The sequence below is a fragment of the Ictidomys tridecemlineatus genome, chromosome 12, assembly GCF_052094955.1.
Source record: "Ictidomys tridecemlineatus isolate mIctTri1 chromosome 12, mIctTri1.hap1, whole genome shotgun sequence".
Lineage (NCBI taxonomy): Eukaryota > Metazoa > Chordata > Mammalia > Rodentia > Sciuridae > Ictidomys > Ictidomys tridecemlineatus.
The window spans coordinates 34268674-34286295 of NC_135488.1; the positions used below are offsets into that span (position 1 = coordinate 34268674).

The 17622-nt window shown below is 51.4% G+C and overlaps 1 protein-coding gene across 2 annotated transcripts; it reads right to left on the reverse strand.

Moving 5' to 3' along the window:
• Nucleotides 1-350: 350 nt before the first annotated feature.
• Nucleotides 351-17420, reverse strand: LOC144369213 (uncharacterized). Of its 2 annotated transcripts, XM_078028404.1 has the most exons (12): nt 17247-17420; nt 12214-12401; nt 11042-11247; nt 10600-10805; nt 9412-9526; nt 7926-8041; nt 7529-7759; nt 6332-6446; nt 3989-4089; nt 3706-3822; nt 2617-2731; nt 351-722 (listed from the first exon to the last, which is right to left on the reverse strand). In XM_078028404.1, exons 1-12 carry the CDS (start codon nt 17286-17288, stop codon nt 517-519), a joined length of 1758 nt encoding a protein of 585 aa, XP_077884530.1. In that variant the 5' UTR covers nt 17289-17420; the 3' UTR covers nt 351-516. The 2 variants fall into 2 exon arrangements, with proteins under 2 accessions (XP_077884530.1, XP_077884531.1); XM_078028405.1 differs by lacking the exon at nt 3706-3822.
• Between the last annotated feature and the right edge of the window lie 202 nt (nt 17421-17622).

Consider the following 17622-nt stretch of genomic DNA (forward strand, 5'->3'; position numbering starts at 1 on the left):
TAGAAAAAGGGTCCTAGCAAGAGGGTCCCACACCTACGATCACCTTCATAAGGTAGCTTCCCATCTTCTGTGTGGAAGTGGGTTTCTCCTTGGCCCTTATGCTGTAGAGGAGACCACTAGGAGCTAAGCTTCATGCAGGACCATCTGACCTGGACTTTTTGCAAGCCCTATGAAGCCCTCACACAAGCTCAAATGCTACAGGACTCTGCAGACCAGTCCATGCAACAGTAGACATTCATTCATTGTCTAGAGTCTACAGGTTCCTAAATGCATGGCATTCATTATCATCAAATGCACAATTTGGATCAAAAACCATCACAGTAGATCAGGTAACAAATCATCACAGTAGATCAGGTAACAAAAACATATATATTTTAAAATAATAATATATTAATGGGAACAACAAATACAGGATAGAGTAACAACTGTGTTACTAAACAAGGTCAAAGACAATGGCAAACTATAGATTCAAACTTTGAAGCAAATAGTAATCAATGTAAATATTCCTGGGCTGCCTCAGCCCCGCCCAGGCACACAGCAGCAGAATGGTTTTGCAAGCATCCTCAGGAGGGCTGGAGCCTTCTTTGCAGGACGAGAGGGAGGTTGAGGCTGGATCCACTCATCATTCTTTTGGGAGAGGCTCCTTTTCCTCAGCACGAAGTTGGGTTTCGTGTGAGGGTTCTTTGCGTAAAATACGTTGGCCTGCGCTGGAATCCTCAGCTCTGGGGAGAGAGGGGTGTACAAAATAAGGTGGCTCAGGAGGTGCTCCCTGGGACACCCCAACATCTGAGAGCCTGTGCCAGAAACGAACTGAGCCACACACCTGAGAGCTCTCCAATTCAGCACCAATACCAACAAGACAGCCTCCACAGTCCTCCCTGAGGAAGAACTAGGCAGAGCACTTCAACAGACCTAATGTCTGTTCCTACCAAAGGCTTTGGACTCCAAAACATCCCAGGTCCTCTTGCGTCTGCCAAAGCACACCACTAGGGTTTGCATCTGAAATCTCCCACAAAAGTGCCGAAGATTCAGACCCCACATGAGCCATCTTCACAGGTGGGTTTGGAAGGAAGCATTGGATGGTGAGTGCTCTGATGTCAACATGAAATTCTCATTCAAGATGAATACACTACTGGGAGGTGGGAGGGACTGGAAGAAAGGTGGAGCATGCTTGGAGGAAGACCTAAACAGGAGTGCGCCCTGGGCAACAGTACCTTGTCCCTGTTGGCTCCACTGAATCCTCATTCTCCAAGTAGAGGTCCTCCTTCTCCTCTCCGTCTTTCTCTCTCTCCCTCTCTCCCAGCCTTGTTCTCTCTCTCCCAGTCTATGCCTTTGTGGCAAGGGCTGAGGAGCTCTCCACTGCCACACACTAGAGCTTTATGGACAGCCTCAGTGCACAACCAAAGAGAAAGTTGTGAAACCCAGAGAAAAGGCCTAGGATTCTCAAGTATGGCCACGGTGAGGACAGGCTGACCAGCACGGATACCACATTAGAGCCACGCTTCTGCGTTGGTGGAGCCTGCTTCCATGTGAACCAGGCTTCTGAGAATGGAGGCCACATTCCAAATGCTGCCCTCCTGAGAACAATGATTCCAAAGACCAGCAAAGGGACTGCTTCCCTCCGACATGGTGTATGGCCCAGTGGTGCCATGACCCCGAGTGGGGGAATACAACAGCCAGCTTCTCCTTCCTCTGAACACCTCTTTCCTGTCGCCCTCCTCTAACCTAGAGCCTGTTCTCCATCCCTTCTGGGTTGGATGTGGGGATCTCTGCTATGAATTTCTTAGGCTACCATGGCCCCAGACAGACTTCCTCTTCCATAGACTCTACTAACCTAACAGAAGGTTAAGATAGGAGACAAGTGATCCTAGAACTCATTGGGATGGTGGTCTTCAGCGTACATAGGCTGGGATAATGGCTGCTGAGGTGTTTGGCTCACAAAAGCCAACCAACCAACCAATGAAAAAGCGCTGACATTATTATCAGATGAGCTCTGTGGCTACGTGCTCAGGAAGCCCTCATCTGACTCTAGTTAGGGATCATAACCTGGCTATTGGGATCACTCCTTGGCTAGTGGACTCAGGTGCGGAAGACCATGGAATTGATGCAAAAACAGATGATTCAAGCTGTCTCCCAGGCTGTGTTTTCTTCCCAATTTCATCCTGTTACTGCTTGCTAGAATCTTGGCAATGCTCTGCCCAGGCAGTGGTTTTCTGGTCACACAGAAGGCTTTCAATCCTACTGCTTCAGTCCACAAAATGCCAGTTCCATCTTTAGCCCATGCATTCCCATGTTCCTCTGAAACCACTCCTATCTCAGACCACAGAACCATACTGCTCCTGGAAAGAGGCTTTCCTCCTCACTCCTCAATGATGTCAGCTTTGCATGCGTCTTCATGTCCTGGGCAGGGCACCTGGTGGGGAGCCGCACTAGCCACTGGGGTATACCAAAACACCTGGAGAGCTTACACCAGCAGAAGTGCAGTTGGCTTTGTGCACGAGCCCAACACACCCTGTTGGAGTGTTCTTGGGGGTCAGAGACTACTCTTTGGTGCTAAGAGTTGACCTGAGTCCACATCCTGACCCTTGCTCTCTGTCATCTGATTGTCCCACTTACTCTGACGGTGAGAGATGATTTGGCCCAGCTCATATTCCTCCGGCTTCTCCTGAGTAAGCAAGTGTAGCTCGAGGGCCCTGCGGATGACGACAGGAGCCCGATCGTGGCAGGTCACCTGGAGCAGCATGGAAGACAGGCCTTCAGGAAATGGGCCTTGAAGTGACTACTCAAGGACAGTGGGCAGGGGCATTCTGGAGGCACCTCCACTCTAAATACAAGGGCAACATCCATGACCCTACTACCTGAGGCTGACCTCCTGCTCATCGCGTGGGCTCTTCCCATAGGCTACTAGCCCAATCCTTGTACATAGGACTTCCTGGACCTGCCATTGCTCTTTGTGGAGCTGCACTTCTCTCCAAGTGAAAGGACCCCACTACCTGCATACAGATGCAATCTCATCCCACAAGTTGGGAGGAATGGGACAATAGCCTCCAAGATCCTAGGTCTGCCCGAGGATGCAGGCGGCATTGGGAATGGCCTAGGCACAAAACCTAGAGGCTTTGGTCTGGATTGCCAGGGCCCAAATCAGACCCAGGAACATGACCACACACAGGAGTGACGAAAGATAGCCATGAGAGCTCCTGGCCTCCAGAGGCTCAGTGCTGGCTGGGGTGTACGAGGGCACCTGTTCCGCCAAGGGTGGTCATTGGGTTACCTGGACATTTAGTGTGCTTGCTCCACATCCATACTGACTCTGCAGAGAGACCCTCTCAGCTCCTTGTTCAAGGAACATGCAGAACCTCATACTGGTGTCCTGCTCCATAGAGGCCAGCATCCCATACAGAGGAACCTGCCACCTAGGTCCTGGCCTGTTCTCATCTGTCACCCATACCTGCCTCTGCCCTTCTGGACTGCATGCTGCCACCTGACACACAGACTCCCTCAGACATGGCGGTGGACAAGCTGCTGCTCTCCCTCATCTCAGCTCCAGCCCTTCACACTGACCTCTTCCTTCTTGATTCCCATCTATCCTCCTGATCATCCAGAAGCTCCAAATTCAAGAGGGCATGAGTAGTTCATGGTATTGGACCAGTGTCTGCTCCCCACCCAGGTGTAAGCACCAGGGGACACCCCTGCTCCCAGGCTTACCAAAACAGTCTTGGCCATCTTTGGACTTTGTGTTTCTAAGTGGACACGAATTAAGCAGGTGTCTCCCACCTGCTTGTGGGAAAGCGGCCTGGAGGACTTGCAGGTTGATTCTGAGAACTGTGGGGGATGGAACATCAGCAAACCCAGAAACAGAAAGCCACCCCAGCCTGTCAGTTGGCTCTATGGGCTTCTAGCACATATGTCCAGGTGCTCAGGCTTCTCATTTCCCCAGGTGGGAGTGGAATGGCAGCACAAGTACAGCTTGAATAAGGTAGGTGTTTACCTCCTTTCCCTTGACCTCGCGGCGTTTCCTCACGATGAAATAATATTTGATTTGTGGATTCATGGACAGATACATCAGTGAGTGGTCAGGGACCTTGATTTCTGCAGAGCAAAGTGGAGAGAATTGTTAGGTGGCACTCAAGGATTAGACCACAAAACACCCACAACCCCTGAGAGTCTCCGCCAGGGCGAGCCTGCACCAGAATTGAGAGCCCTCCTATCCAGCTACAGTGCCACCAAAGACTCCCTCAGTGATTCTTCCCTGGAGAAGATGATGTACAGGATTCTAAACCAAAAGAGCACCTGGCAATGGAAACAGCACCTTGGGCCCAGAACTTCTCAGTGCAGGTTGGATCTGCCAAAGGGACACTGCCAGGATCTGCATCAGGATTGGCAAAGGCTCCTGTGCTTAGGCCTTTCTCCCCAGGGCAGCCATGCTCACACATGGGCATTCAGGGAAGCGTTGGATGGTGGGGGAATTCATCCCCTTGCCCTGGATGAATCCACTCATGGATGAATACACGGAGGGGAGGTGGTATCCATCAGAGGTGTGTTGGGCATGGACATGGGAGGACTTGAGCAGGGTGGTGCCCTGGAGAACTCTATTGTTTTCTAGGATCGCTCTCCTTCCCCTTGTTTCTCATCAGGAGCTGTCTGCTTGGTACTTTTATTCTGGTTCTTGTTCTACTTCTGGCTCTTCTTTCTGTCCTGCATCTTCTTGTAGTTCTTTCTGGGTCTTTTTCCTGTTCTTACATGATTCCTTCTTGTTCTTCTTCTTGTGTATCTCCCTCCACCCTTCCTTCTGTTCACCTCCTTCTTTTTCTTCTTCTGCCTCCTGCTCTTTATCGTGTGATCCTCTCCCCACTCAGGAGTGTCTCTTTCTCCTCCTCCTCCTTCTCCTTCTTTCTCTGGCAATGGTGGGGCGTCCTGAGGAGTTCAAATCTATCACACTCTTCTGCCCAGATGCAGCCTCTGTTCAGTAGTCCAAGATGAAATCAGTTCTCAATCAATGGCCAGGAGTGAAACCAAGACCAAAGACAAGTGACTTCCTTTCTTGGTCATTGTCACAGTCAGGAAAGACTGAATAACAGACACCGCATTCTGGATAGGCTTCTACCTGTGGTAGTCAGCACCTCATCTGGACCAGGATTGCTAAAATAGATTCCACCTCCATAAAGCTTCCCCAATGAAAACAAGGTTTCCAAAATCTAGGAGAGGGCCAGCATCACTGCCACCCTCCTGCCATAAGGCATAGATGCCATCACACCTAGTGGGTTCCAGGCCCCCCGTAGTCCTCCCTTGTGAGTAAAAGACGTCTGAAATCACCTTTGTAGATTCTCGGTTTGGTAATTCCTTTTGACTGGCTTATTTTTTTACTAGGGATAAAGCCAGAGGCACTTAAGCACTGAGACCATTCCCAGGCCTTTTGACTTGGGTACAGGGTCTCCCTAAGTTTCTGAGGCTGTTTGGAAATCCCCTTCCCCCTGCACTGCCTCCCAAGTCCCTGAGATTCGCAGACACTGCCCCTTGCCCAGCTCCTTGCACCTCAGTCTTCCTCATGTGTGAGACAGAGCCAACTCAAATGAGGCAGTGTGTGAAAATGGGAAAACTCACTTACGTGCTCGACAGATGGTGGGTTCTACTGTGGACAGGCTGGGATGGTGGAGGCTAGGAGTGTCGGGCTCACAAGAAAGGAAAGAGCACTGGCATTGTGGACAGCTCAGCATTGTGGCCTCTGTTCTTCAGATGCCCTTCTTTGTTGCTGGAAGGAATAATAACCTGGCCATTCTGATATCTTCAGGAGATGGGCACCCAGGCACAGAGGACTTGGAATTGTTCCAAAAAGAACCCAAACAGGCTGTCCCCTGGCCTTGACTTCCTCTTCACTGAGTCCTGTTCCCAGTTGCTGCAATCCTGACATTCTTGAGTAGGCAGGACTTCTCATATCCTGGCCATGGATTGGGACCTGTGCGGCTTCCGTCCATAGCAATGCTGATCCAATCAGGACCCATGCTCTGCTCCTCTTCATTTGAAGGCATCCTTATCAGTGAGCCATAAACCAAACTGATGATAGATTGAGCCTCTCTCTGCCTTGCCCTCATCGATATTAGCTTTGCATTGCCAGACCAGGTCCAGGGGAGAACACATTTAGAGAGGTCCAGCAGCCGCCTGGGGCCTCATTGAACTCGTCCACACTGGACACGCCCATCACTGCACTTGGTTTCCTGCACCAGGCCCACCACACTCTGGCTATTTTAGGGCCAAGGCCCACTTTCTCTTGGCTGTGAGTTATCCTGAGCCCACTGTGGATCATGTCTCCCCACTGTCTGATTGTCCTACTTACTGTCATGCAGAGACATCATTCTCAGCAGCTCAAAGTTGTCCACATCCTCATGCTGCAACAAATTTTGGTCCAAGGCCCTGCGGATGAGGCTTGTCACCCTCTCCTGACACGTCACCTAGATCAGGGTGGGACAAATGTCATCAGAGAATGGCTTTTAGAGGAGCTACCCAGAAGACTGTGGTCAAACATTCAGGAGAAATGTTAGCTACATATACAAGGGCACAATCTTGTTATCCTGCTACCTGAGTGTGGCCTCCATATACCGCCTGGGTTCTTGCAACGTGCTACTAGAACAATCCTGGTACAAATATCTGCCTGTACCTGCCATCTCCCCTCCCCCTGGGGAGCCACATTCCACTCAGGTCAAAGGACCAAACTGCCTATGCACAGACACACTCTCATCTCACTGAGATGACAGCAATGGGCCAGGGATCTGCGCACCAAGTGTGCTCTGGGATGCAGGCTGCCTTTGTGGGTGGAAGAGGCAGATGCACTGAAAATTTTGGTCCTGACTGCCACTACACAAAACAGACTCAGATACAAGAGTGTGCACTTGAGTGCTTCATGATAGCCTGGAGAGGCCCTGGGCTCTGGAAGCTCGGTGCGGGTCTGGTTCTAATGATGTACTTGACTCAGCACTGGCAGTCACTGAACATGTCTCCTCTGCAGCTGGACACCTGCAGCATTAGCGTGTCTACTGCACATCCATAGAAATTCTGCCAAGAACCCCTTTAGCTCCGTATTTACATACATGCAAAGACTGACATTCCGAAGTTTGGCATGACCCCCCAGGTGATCCCGACCCCAAATTTTCACACCTAGTCATGCTAAGGAGGTTCTCTTCCCTGCCACCAGGAACACACCCCCTCCTACACATGTGACAAGTCACTGCCAGCTCCGCTGCTCCAACCTCACTCATTGAGAATACCAAGTTCTAGGCACTGCAGCCTGCACCCTGGACATATCTCTGCCTTCATCTGTCCACAGCACTTCCGTCTGCACTTCTGGCCTGCCAAACCCACAATACACAGGCCCACTCACCGCTGCAGCTGGGCATGCTGAGGCTCTCCCCACTCAGGTCAAGCCCTTAAGACTGACCTCTCTCTTCTTAATTTCCCACCACAGCCCCAGGGTTAGCTGTGTCTCCTGCCTTCCACTGTGGGGACACCCAGGAGGCAGCCCTGCTGTCGGGCTTACCAGGATGCGCTTTGTCTCCCTCAGGCTCTGTCCCTCTAGGAGGACGTGGACAAAGCGGCTGTCTTCCACCTGGTCGCTGGAGTGAAGCAGTGAGGAGCTGCTACTGGTGACTTTTCTCACGCACCACTCATTGGTTTGGGTGGCCTGGGGCAATGGTCCTGCAGCCACCGCAGAGCTGCTGCTCACAGCTGCTGGGATCCTGGATGCCACTGCCACAGAAGGCTCCAAGAACTGTGGGGGATGACAACATCAGCAAAGCCCAGCACCTGCACCCCACCCAGCCTGGCAGTTGGCTCTGTGGGCATTCTACAACATCCATCCAGAACCTGAGGTTCTTGTCCCCTTGGAGGATGTGGAGTGGCACCAGGAGTAAAGACTGAAGAAGGTGGCTGTTTACCTCCTTTGGCTTGACTTTAAACAACTTGCTGGCAGCTGTTTCCTGAAGAAGAAAGTTATAATCCACTCTGCCATCCAGGGCGTAATATACGTTTCCATCAGCAGGGATCCTCAGCTCTGGAGAGGCAGGGGCAGAGGCGTGGTAGGTGACACTCAAGTAATACACTACCCAACATCCCCCACAACTGAGAGCCTCTGCCAGCTCAGGTCTCACACACAGACCTGAGAGCCCCCGAATCCAGCTACTGTTGCACCAAAGACTCCCCACTGATTCCTCCCTGAGGACCCTCTATGCACAGGAGGTCCCCTACAGGAACAGGAACACCTTTCAAGGAAATAGCCCCTTGTACCCCAGACCTTCTTAGTTCACGTTGGACCCACCAAAGACAAACAGCTAGAGTTTGTATCTGGATTGGTCCCCAAAGACTCATGTGTTCAAATTTTTCTCCCCACTGCAGCAATGATCACAGGTCGGTTTATGGAAAAGCACTTGATGGTGGGTGCCTCCACCTTGCCAGTGGATTCATCCACTCATACAGGGCTACACTAATTGGAGGGGTATGGTTTGGAGGTGTGTTGAGCGTAGGTGGAGGATGTCCACAGCAGGGCTGTGCCATCCAGAGATATATATTTCTCTTGAGTTCCCCACTTCTGCATTTTCTCCTCATGAGTATAATTCTCATTCACATTTTTAATCAATTTATTGTTATACTTCTTGTTCGGCTTGTGTTTCTCCTTCTTGTTCTTGTTCTTCTTCATCTTCTCCTCATGCTTCTTCTTAAAGTCATCTTGACCTTCTTATTCATGGTCTCCTCCTTCAACTTATTTTCATTTTTCTACTTCTCCTTCTCCTCCTCCATGTCCTCCTTCTCCTCGTCCTCCTCATCCTTGTCCTCCTCCTCCTCGTCCTCCTCCTCCTCTTTCTTCTTCTTCTTCTCTCTCTCTCTCTCTCTCTCTCTCTCTCTCTCTCTCTCTCTCTCTCTCTCTCTCTCTCTCTCTCTCTCCAAGAAGAGTTTACAAGCTGTGAAGGGTTCTATTCTACCACACTCTTCTCTCTAGAAATGGCCTCTGGTCCTAAGTAAACTCAGTTTGCAATGAATAGAAAGATTGGAAGCCAGAAATGATTCTTCATTGAACTGCTTTTCTCATGTACTCATCTAGGTCAGGAAAGGCCACCAAAGTAGGCACCCTGTGGTTGTCTGTCTTCTTTGACACAAGACAAAGAAGCCTCTCTTCTTGGCCCCTTGTGGATAATAGCTTTGCAATGCCTCCTCAGGCCAAGGAAAGAACACATGATAGGCAGGTCCACAGCCCCTGGGGAACATGAAGAACCTGCAGATTTATGCCCCATCATTACACTTTGTTTTATGCACAAGTCCCACCATACTCATCCTGGGCACTGGGTCAATGCACACTGTGTTCTGGCTCCCAGTTATCGTGAGCCCACTGTGACTCACTGCTCCCTACCCTCTGATGGTTCCACTTACTCTGATGGTTCGAGAGAATTTGCAGAAGCTCGTAGTTTTCTGGGTCCTCCTGCTGGAGCAAGTGTGCATCTAAGGCCCTGCGGATGATGACTGGAGCCCTGTCCTGGCAGGTCACCTGAGCAGGGTTGGAGAAAGCTCATCAGAGAGGGAATTTGGGAGTAGCTACCCAGAGGACAGTGCTCAAGGACAATCAGAGACAAGTGAGCTCTCAACACAAGGGCACCATCTTGATACCCTGCTACCTGAGGCCTTCATGTGATCATGTGGGGGTCTTCCTATGAGCCTCTAGTCCAATCTTGGTACAAGAGTTTGCTTCAACCTGCTATGCCCTACAGGGACAAGGGAATAAGAACCAAAAGACTTTGTACAGACACACTCTAGTCCCATCAAGATGGGAGGAATGGTCCAGTGCACTTCCATATCCCTGCTCTGGTCTGGGATGCAGCTGCATTTTTGTATGGACCAGGCACAAACCCTAGGTGCTTTGGTCCTGACAGCCAGGGCACAACACACACTAGGACTCTTTAATGATAGGCATGGAAGCTGCTGGGCTCGAGAGTGTCAGTGCTTGCTAGGGTGTCAGGAGGTTCGGACCCAGCAGGTGCAGTGGTTCAACATAGCTCCCCTGGAGGTGGACACCAGAGTCTCATGATGGATACTCCACACCCAGGAAAATTCTGCAGAGAGAGCCGCTAAATCTCTATTCACATACATGCAAACTAGGACACTAATGGGGCCCTCCAAGGCCCCCAGTTCTCTGTGACCCACACCTACCCACCCTAATCATTCTACAATGGCTCCCTTCCCTTCAACCAGCAACATATCCCCTCCCACACACAAGAAAATGACTGCCAACTCCTGTGCTTCAACCTCCACGGTTCAATATACTCCTCCTCAATACCAAGGTCAGTAGAGGATGGCCTGTACCCTCGATATTTCTCTGACCTCCTCTGAACCCAGCACTCACTCCTGCACTTCTGACCTGCACACCCCAAAACACGCAGGCCCACTCGCACCCAGACCTGGCATGCTGCTGCTCTCCCGCCTCTCTCTTCCTCACTTTCTGCTCTCCTTCCTGACCTTCCAGAAGCTCCAGTTCAAGAAGACAGGCCTAGTCCAAAGTGTTTGCTGTGGACTCGGTCTTCCCCACTGTGGGCTCCCAGGAGACTCCCCTGCTCGAAGACTCACCAGGATGCTCCTATACTGTGTTGTCCTTTCCTTTTCCAGGTAGACGTGAATGAGGCACCTGCCTCTCATCCGCTTGTTATATTGGGGCCTTGGGGAGGACCGAGTAGAGACCCCTGATGTCCTGGACTCCGGCTCTGCCCCTTCCCTGGGAGAAGGCTCTGGCTCTGGGGTTGGCTGAGGAGCCGTGACAGGAACTGAGCTTGTAGCTAGAGGAGAAAAGATGCCAACATGACTGCCTTGCCCTGACCTTCCCACAGACAGACAATACCTCTGCTGCCAGGAAGAACTCAGGCCCTTGGCCCACACAGGACCTCTTTGCAGACTGGGGTCACTTCCTGAATGGACAAAGGCTTGTCCTAATTTCCAGCCCAACACCAGGCATACAGACTCCCTGCAGTGGGACAACAGTCGGACCTTTCCTCATATACCCTTAGGTACTCACCACAGTCCGCCTGGCTCTCAGGCTTTGCCTGGCTTGATTTGCCATCTTCAATTGCGGCCAGGAGGTGGTGTGCTTGGTGTTCCAGGTTCAAGCCTCCCAGCAGGAGCCACATGGATAGCAGCTGCTGCAGACTCAGAAAGCCTGGAGGCTGATGGGAAGCCTCGGAGTAGAGGTTCACCCAGGTCCCCAGGAAGGAAGGTGAGGCACTGTGGGGAGGAAGGTGTGGAGTCAGCAAAACCCTGGCCTTGCCTTCACCACGGCCTCCAGAGAAAACCTCTGACCCTACACTGGGGAGAGCAGTCTTTCCTCAGCCTTCCCAAGTCAAATCACCTTGCAGGTCCCTATTCTGGAAACAGGAGCCCACCCTCTTGACCCCAAGCCCATTCCATGTTGAAGTTGGTCCAGGGGTCCACCATAGTCACTGAAGAGGACAACGTGCACTTATGCCCCATGGAGTCAGGGATGCAGTCACATGTAGGATATGTACTCATGGCACCTGCGGTTTGAGGCTGACCCCCATGAAAAGGGACACAATGGCAGTCATTTGCACCCTATTTTTCAATGAATTATGAAATGTGACTGGAAACGTGTCTTCACACAGTGGGTGCTTTCTCCATGTTCATCAGTGAATGAGCCCAAACTGCTGATTCCCACATATCTCTGGGTGTGGGAGCCGCCATGTCCAAAGCCCCTGTCCAGCTATGTCCCAGCTAGGATGCTCTGTCCCACTATGGAAATTAACATGTCTTTATTAACCCAAAAGTGCTTTTCCCAAGGCCTGAGTTTTGAGACGCCTCTGGCACAGATCTACGTTCTTCACAAAGCCAATATCACACCAGAAAGACCACCTGGCCTCGCTGAGTCCACCTGGGAATGAGCTCAGTGCACACCATTGAGCTGTGGTGCCCAGTGTGTGGGGACTGCTCCACGGACCTCTGTGGATCAGCTGGAGTCAGGATGGTTTCTCTGCCTGAGAGCGGAGTTCACTCCCCTTGCAAGGCTGTGGCAGGCACCTCCAGGACTCGTCCCATTCGGGACTGACATTCCACTATGAGTGTGGTCCTCTATCTCATTAGGTATCACAAACCTTTGGGTCCCTGAGAGGTACATGGCAGCCCCAAGACCCAGGCATGAGGGGGCTACACACTTGGGCTTGGTGGTCTGGTGCTTACCTTGGGAACAAGAGATCCAGCACCTGATGGGTGGGGATGGAATCCCAGGAGATTAACCCCATGTTGCCGCTGCAATGTAGGTTCCTCCCACAAATGACAGGCAGGAGCTCATTCCTAAGCTGGTCCTGCCTGTAAGGTTCAAGGCTCTGTACCCTGAAGGGCTCCTCCGTGTTCTCATCATTTTCACCCTGTGTTGGGACCAAGAATGTTGGTTTAAAATGGAAATGGTGACAAACAGAAAAATGACTTGTGCCAATACACTAGAGTCAAAGCACAATGGGACAGTTCCCATCAGTACAAACACACACCACACACACACACACACACACACACACACACACACACACACACAGTCAGAATAGGAGTCCTGGGCCATTCATCAGGGATCAGACTAGAGGGCCTGCTGGGTTCACCTGCCCTGTGCTACTCACTGTTACTCTTGAGCTCCTCTGCGACAATCGCCAGAGGCTCTGGCGTCTAAGATGAAGCCTCACCCAGTGCATCCACAAAAGGGCTAGTTGGCCCCCCTGAGATTCCTGGGAGCCTGAGGCTCGGCATTGTTTGCAACCACAGGAGAACATCCTTCTCCCTCCAGTTTCTCCAACCAAATGAGCTCGGATGGCTTGGTCAGTTAAGTGGGTGCCTGGATACCAGGGTTCCATGTTCTGTTTGATCCATTGTCAAGGCAATGATGTCATTTCCTGTGCCCATACCTGAGCCTCTTTTCACATAAGACCACTTTCAAAAGCCCTATGAGCTGCTGATTTCTCCTCCATGCCTAAACATCTCAGGTGCGCAGGTGTTCACCAACAACTACCCAAACATCCCCACCAGCATCTGCCCTGCTTGGTGCCACTAGAGTTCCAGCTTGGAGCCTTCAAAAATGCATTCACAACCAGTCCTTCCCTCTCAGCAGCTTTTGGACCCTGGTCCCATCATTGTGCAACTCATGGTGTGCCCAGTCTTTTCTGGAAAGTAGGGTAGCATCTAATCTCTAGGGTTTATTGTGTCTATTGGCCCATAACACCCTCTATTCTCTCTGAAACCAGAGATGGGACTCACAGGTGGCTAAAGCACAAATGTAGAGATGGGACAATCACAAGAAGGGCAGAGACAAAGAATGCACCCCAACTCAATCAGGCCTGTGTCCCACACAGGGACGTGGCCAATGTCCGTCCCATCGTGGCTGCAGTTCCCTCTCTACACCATGGCAAGTTGGAGGGGACTGAGATGCAGAGGCTGCTCCCCTCTGCCATACAACTTCCCAAGGCTTCTCCTAAGATTTCAAAAGGGCCAAGTGTGTCTAGTGTTGGGGTCTCACAGAGACTCCGAGGTACCACAGCATCCTGCTGCCCAGAACCGGTTCACCCCTCACCTCAAGGGGGCTCAGCCTCTGCATTCATGGGAATTGAAGTGGGTACAGGTGATGGGATATCACCTCCAAGACTGAGTTATGCCAAGTCTATGACCCCTGTCTGCATCCCTGTCTCCAGCACCACTCCCTTCTCTCTCTTTCCTCCCCAGAGCAAACAAATCCATTTAGCAAGTGTGTCCTGTGATAAAGACATGACAGTCACCCATCCTCTCATTGCAAAAACACTGAGGCTCAGCCAACATGGATCCTACCAGGAACACAGGCATAAACTCAGAGTCCGATCCTCCCAGCCCAGCCTCAGTGGAGCCTGGACTCCCAGCCTCCTGAGTCAAGGAAACAGAGGTGCCTAGCCGAGCCACCTTGGATGCAGCCACACACAAACTGAACTCATCAATGCCCCTTGCTCTCAGTTGTGAGTAAGAGGGGAGGTGGTGTTTCACAACCCTGGACATCAAGTGCAGTCTCCAGGCTTTGGGGTGTGCCCTGGCCTCTCTCTATCTGCCCAGGCCCTCCAACTCACACTGGCCTTTTACCCAACCTCCTCCTAGGGCCAAACTCAATCCTGCCTCTCAATTTCTTCTGCCTTCCCCAACACACTGCTCTGCAAAATGAGCAGGGCTGGCTCTCTGTTATCATGCTGGTGTCAGCAGCAATGCCACCCCACTGACATAATTCTGAGTCCCAACCTAGGCACTCCAGCTGTCCTTGCCACATGTGGCCCTGTTTGGGCTCTGGCTCTTGCTCTTTTCTTTCATGTGCATGTGTTTTGAGGTTTTGAGTTTCTCCCACTGCAGAACTGCAGCTGTGGCAGGGTAGAGCTCATGAAGGTGACATTCTGAGCCACATCCAATCCCATCAGGACTGTGAACTGGGGTGATGCTGGAACACAGTGATGAGTGAACACATGGGAGGTGGTTGGACCCACCTTGCCTCTGAGTGGTTTCCTTTCAGGACAGGAATGTAGGGATGGGAGCCCCTGGCGTGGGGTGCTTTGCACAAGGCGTGACCACGGGCTCTTTCCTGGCAAAAACTGGCTCCACTCAGCATGGAGAGCACTGTCATTCCTGGTGGCTAACAACAGCCCTGGACCCCAGAAAGGAACCCACACTCAAGATTAACGTCTGAGTGTGCGTGTCCTCGAGGAAATGAGGTCTCCTGATCCCAGGTGCAAAGGGGTAAGTCCTCTAACTCCAGGGGCCATGAAGGGACATCTGAGATTCCCTTGTCCTTCTTTCCCTCTCTGAACCCATGGTGTCCTCACACTAACCACAGTTAGGACCCTGGCCTCATTCCCCAGTTGGGATCATTAGGCTCCATAAAGGACAGTCTCTAAGATGCTCAGTAAACCACCACCCTCTGCACAACCCATAACCCTATTCACCCAAGAGGCAAGAGGATTTCTATTCAGGAAAACCAGGACAGGGAGAGCCTTTCTCAAGGACACAAGGACATTAGTGAGTGAGGGAGTGATTAATGGATGGAGAACTATTTCCACCACCAACTTCCAGGAGCATATATGGCCCTTTGGGCACAGGTACGGACCCTTTTTTTCCAATCAACTTTTTCAGAGAAGTGAGGCTGCCTTCTAGATGGCACCTCCACACTAAGGGGGTCTCCTACTTCTTCCACATGTACATATTGCAACGGGCCTCCCACTGTGCATCTGAGAACACTCTGTGGGCATCTGTAGCCTTTCAAGACCCCAGAAACCATGCGGGCACCCCAGCACCAGCAGAGCATTTGTGCACATCACAACAATCACCCCGGGTGAGAACTCTCCGTTCCACTCTGTACTAGGCCCTGCCATCTGTACTGATCAGTCCAACCCCTCTCCTTCCTGTTTCTTGATTATACTACCATGGTTCCCACACATGGATGCCAGGGTGCTTGTGGCCCCCCCAACCATTTGAGTTCCAGGAACAGTGGAATGTGTTTGGGAACTTCTGGATGACGGGAAGTCCCACCCTCCAGGGTTTCATCTTCAATGTAATGAGTGCAGAGGGAGCCAGGAGGGCTCTGTCAGGTAGAGAGAGGTGGGAGCTGATGGAGCCTCAACTAAGTGCCCAGGACTCTGGGTTCAGAGCTGGTGTTATGTGGAATTGTTGAGGGACGTGAAGAAAACCCAGCTCACTGTACGCAGAGACAGCAGATGCCCTCACGTGGTCAGGCTGCTGTGCTAATCAGAGCCCCGAGATGTTCCACAGGTGTGCAGGTGGGGAACCCACGTGCCAGCCCAGGCTGTTCCTGAGCACCTCTACCTGGATTCGGAGCACGTGACTCTGCATCAGCGTCCTCACATCAATGTATCCCGGCCCCCCACCCCAAAAGTTCTCTCAGAGACAGTGAGGTTCCACTGCTCTGGACTTGCCCTTTTCTCTGGGATTCTGGGGTTCCATTAATTAGGAGGTCACAACAATTCTCAGCACACAGGCTGAGCCTACTGAGATCCCAGGAGTATCCAGGCATTGCTTCTATTTATAGTCCATCATGTCCCACCACACTGTGGACACGTATTGCACTCACCTAAAGAAACCACCAGGCCCAGGGCCTTCGTGCCACTGGCCTGCAGACACCTGGAGGAACAGGCAACCTATAGGCTGCGTGGAACCAAAGACCCTAGATCCTGGGATCTGAGCTGGACACACAGCTCATGTGCACACAGTCACCACCGTCACCGAGAGTGCAATTGAAACACCCGCCGAGTTAGCAGTGGACCTGATATGCCCACGAGTGGGGGTGAACTGCATCCCTTGAAAATGATCGTGTCCAGAGAAAGGCAAATTTTGTAGGATTTCACTTATCTCAGATTCTCAATTATCAGGTTCATAAAAAGATAAAGTACAATGTTCTTTTCCTGGGCCTCAAGGGCACTAGAATTCTGCATTGATGGCAAGAGTATGTCCACGTGACTTCTGGAGATGCATGGTGGTGACGCCTATACACCAACATGAACATGCTTAATGCCACTCAACTGTGTCCTCCAAAATGGTTTAATTACAAAACAGATGTTCGGTGTCAATTACCACAATGTAAACCCTTGGGAGACTGCTGATTGACTCATCTTAGCGTAAGTCAATGAATAAAGGTCCTAAGGTGCGAAGCTACAAAATGAGGGATGAGCATGGATGAGGATGGGCGGGAGAATCCTCCCCCTCTAACACAATTAGGGAAGGATGTGCTGCCCTCAAGTGGCTGGGGGGCCTGGGATCCTGCCACAGAGGGGGATTCCAAACCTCACATCCCCTGACCCAGGCCAGAAGACCAGGTAGAGTCCAAGGACCCTGGGGTGGCCCAATGGCAATAAAGGTCAAAAGGAACTGGGATCTGCCTGGACCCTCAATCCCCTACTCTGAGCAGGGCTGCATTATGAGGCCAGAGGCCATCCACAGCAATCTGCCTTTACAGGAAAACAGGGACTGCAGGCTGCCTCTGGCTCACTGACTCAGGATGGTGTTTTCATAAAGCAAGACCACTTCCTCACATTTGACCAGCAGCTCATGCGCTGACAGCACAATGGCTGGCTTGACTCAGGCCCTGAGAAATGAAATAGAAAATTCATAGCAAACCCATCTTCAGCTCTTCCACATCATCAGGGGGTGTGATTCATTTCCATCAACAAAGATGTCTGAAATGATGTCTAAACATGCTGGGGACTCACCTCCGTGTGGAACTTTTCAGGAAAAAGGGGATCAAATCTCATGAAGCAACTCTTCTCTCCTCTAGCCCATGGGCAATGCAAGGAACCTGCATGTTACCAGAGGCTCACTCTCTCTTCTCATGTCTTCTGGAAAGGATTCATGAATGCTTCCTTCAAGGTGAAGCAGAAGCCTGCATTCCCAGCTGCACAGAAGTGTTTGAGGGCAGTGTCTCCCTTAAAACCCAAGAAGAAAAACAGGTCATTAAACAGGCACATGGATTAGAGTACATGATCAATGATCCCTCCTCCCTGAAGCCTTCCACATGCCCACCTTCCACATTCACAGAGAAATGCTTGGCCATTCTCAAGACCAGGAGACCATGATGCTCATCACCAG

What these genes read in the sequence shown, in the direction of transcription:
- LOC144369213 (XM_078028404.1), bottom strand. Translation starts at nt 17,288, where the DNA reads ATGAGATTTGATCCCCTTTTTCCTGAAAAGTTCCACACGGAG. An exon ending in CTGGATCTCTTGTTCCCAAG is followed by an intron (nt 11,248 to 12,213) that starts GTAAGCACCAGA and finishes TCCTCCCCACAG; the next exon opens with TGCCTCACCTTCCTTCCTGG. An exon ending in GCGAGGTCAAGGGAAAGGAG is followed by an intron (nt 3,823 to 3,988) that starts GTAAACACCTAC and finishes CATCCCCCACAG; the next exon opens with TTCTCAGAATCAACCTGCAA.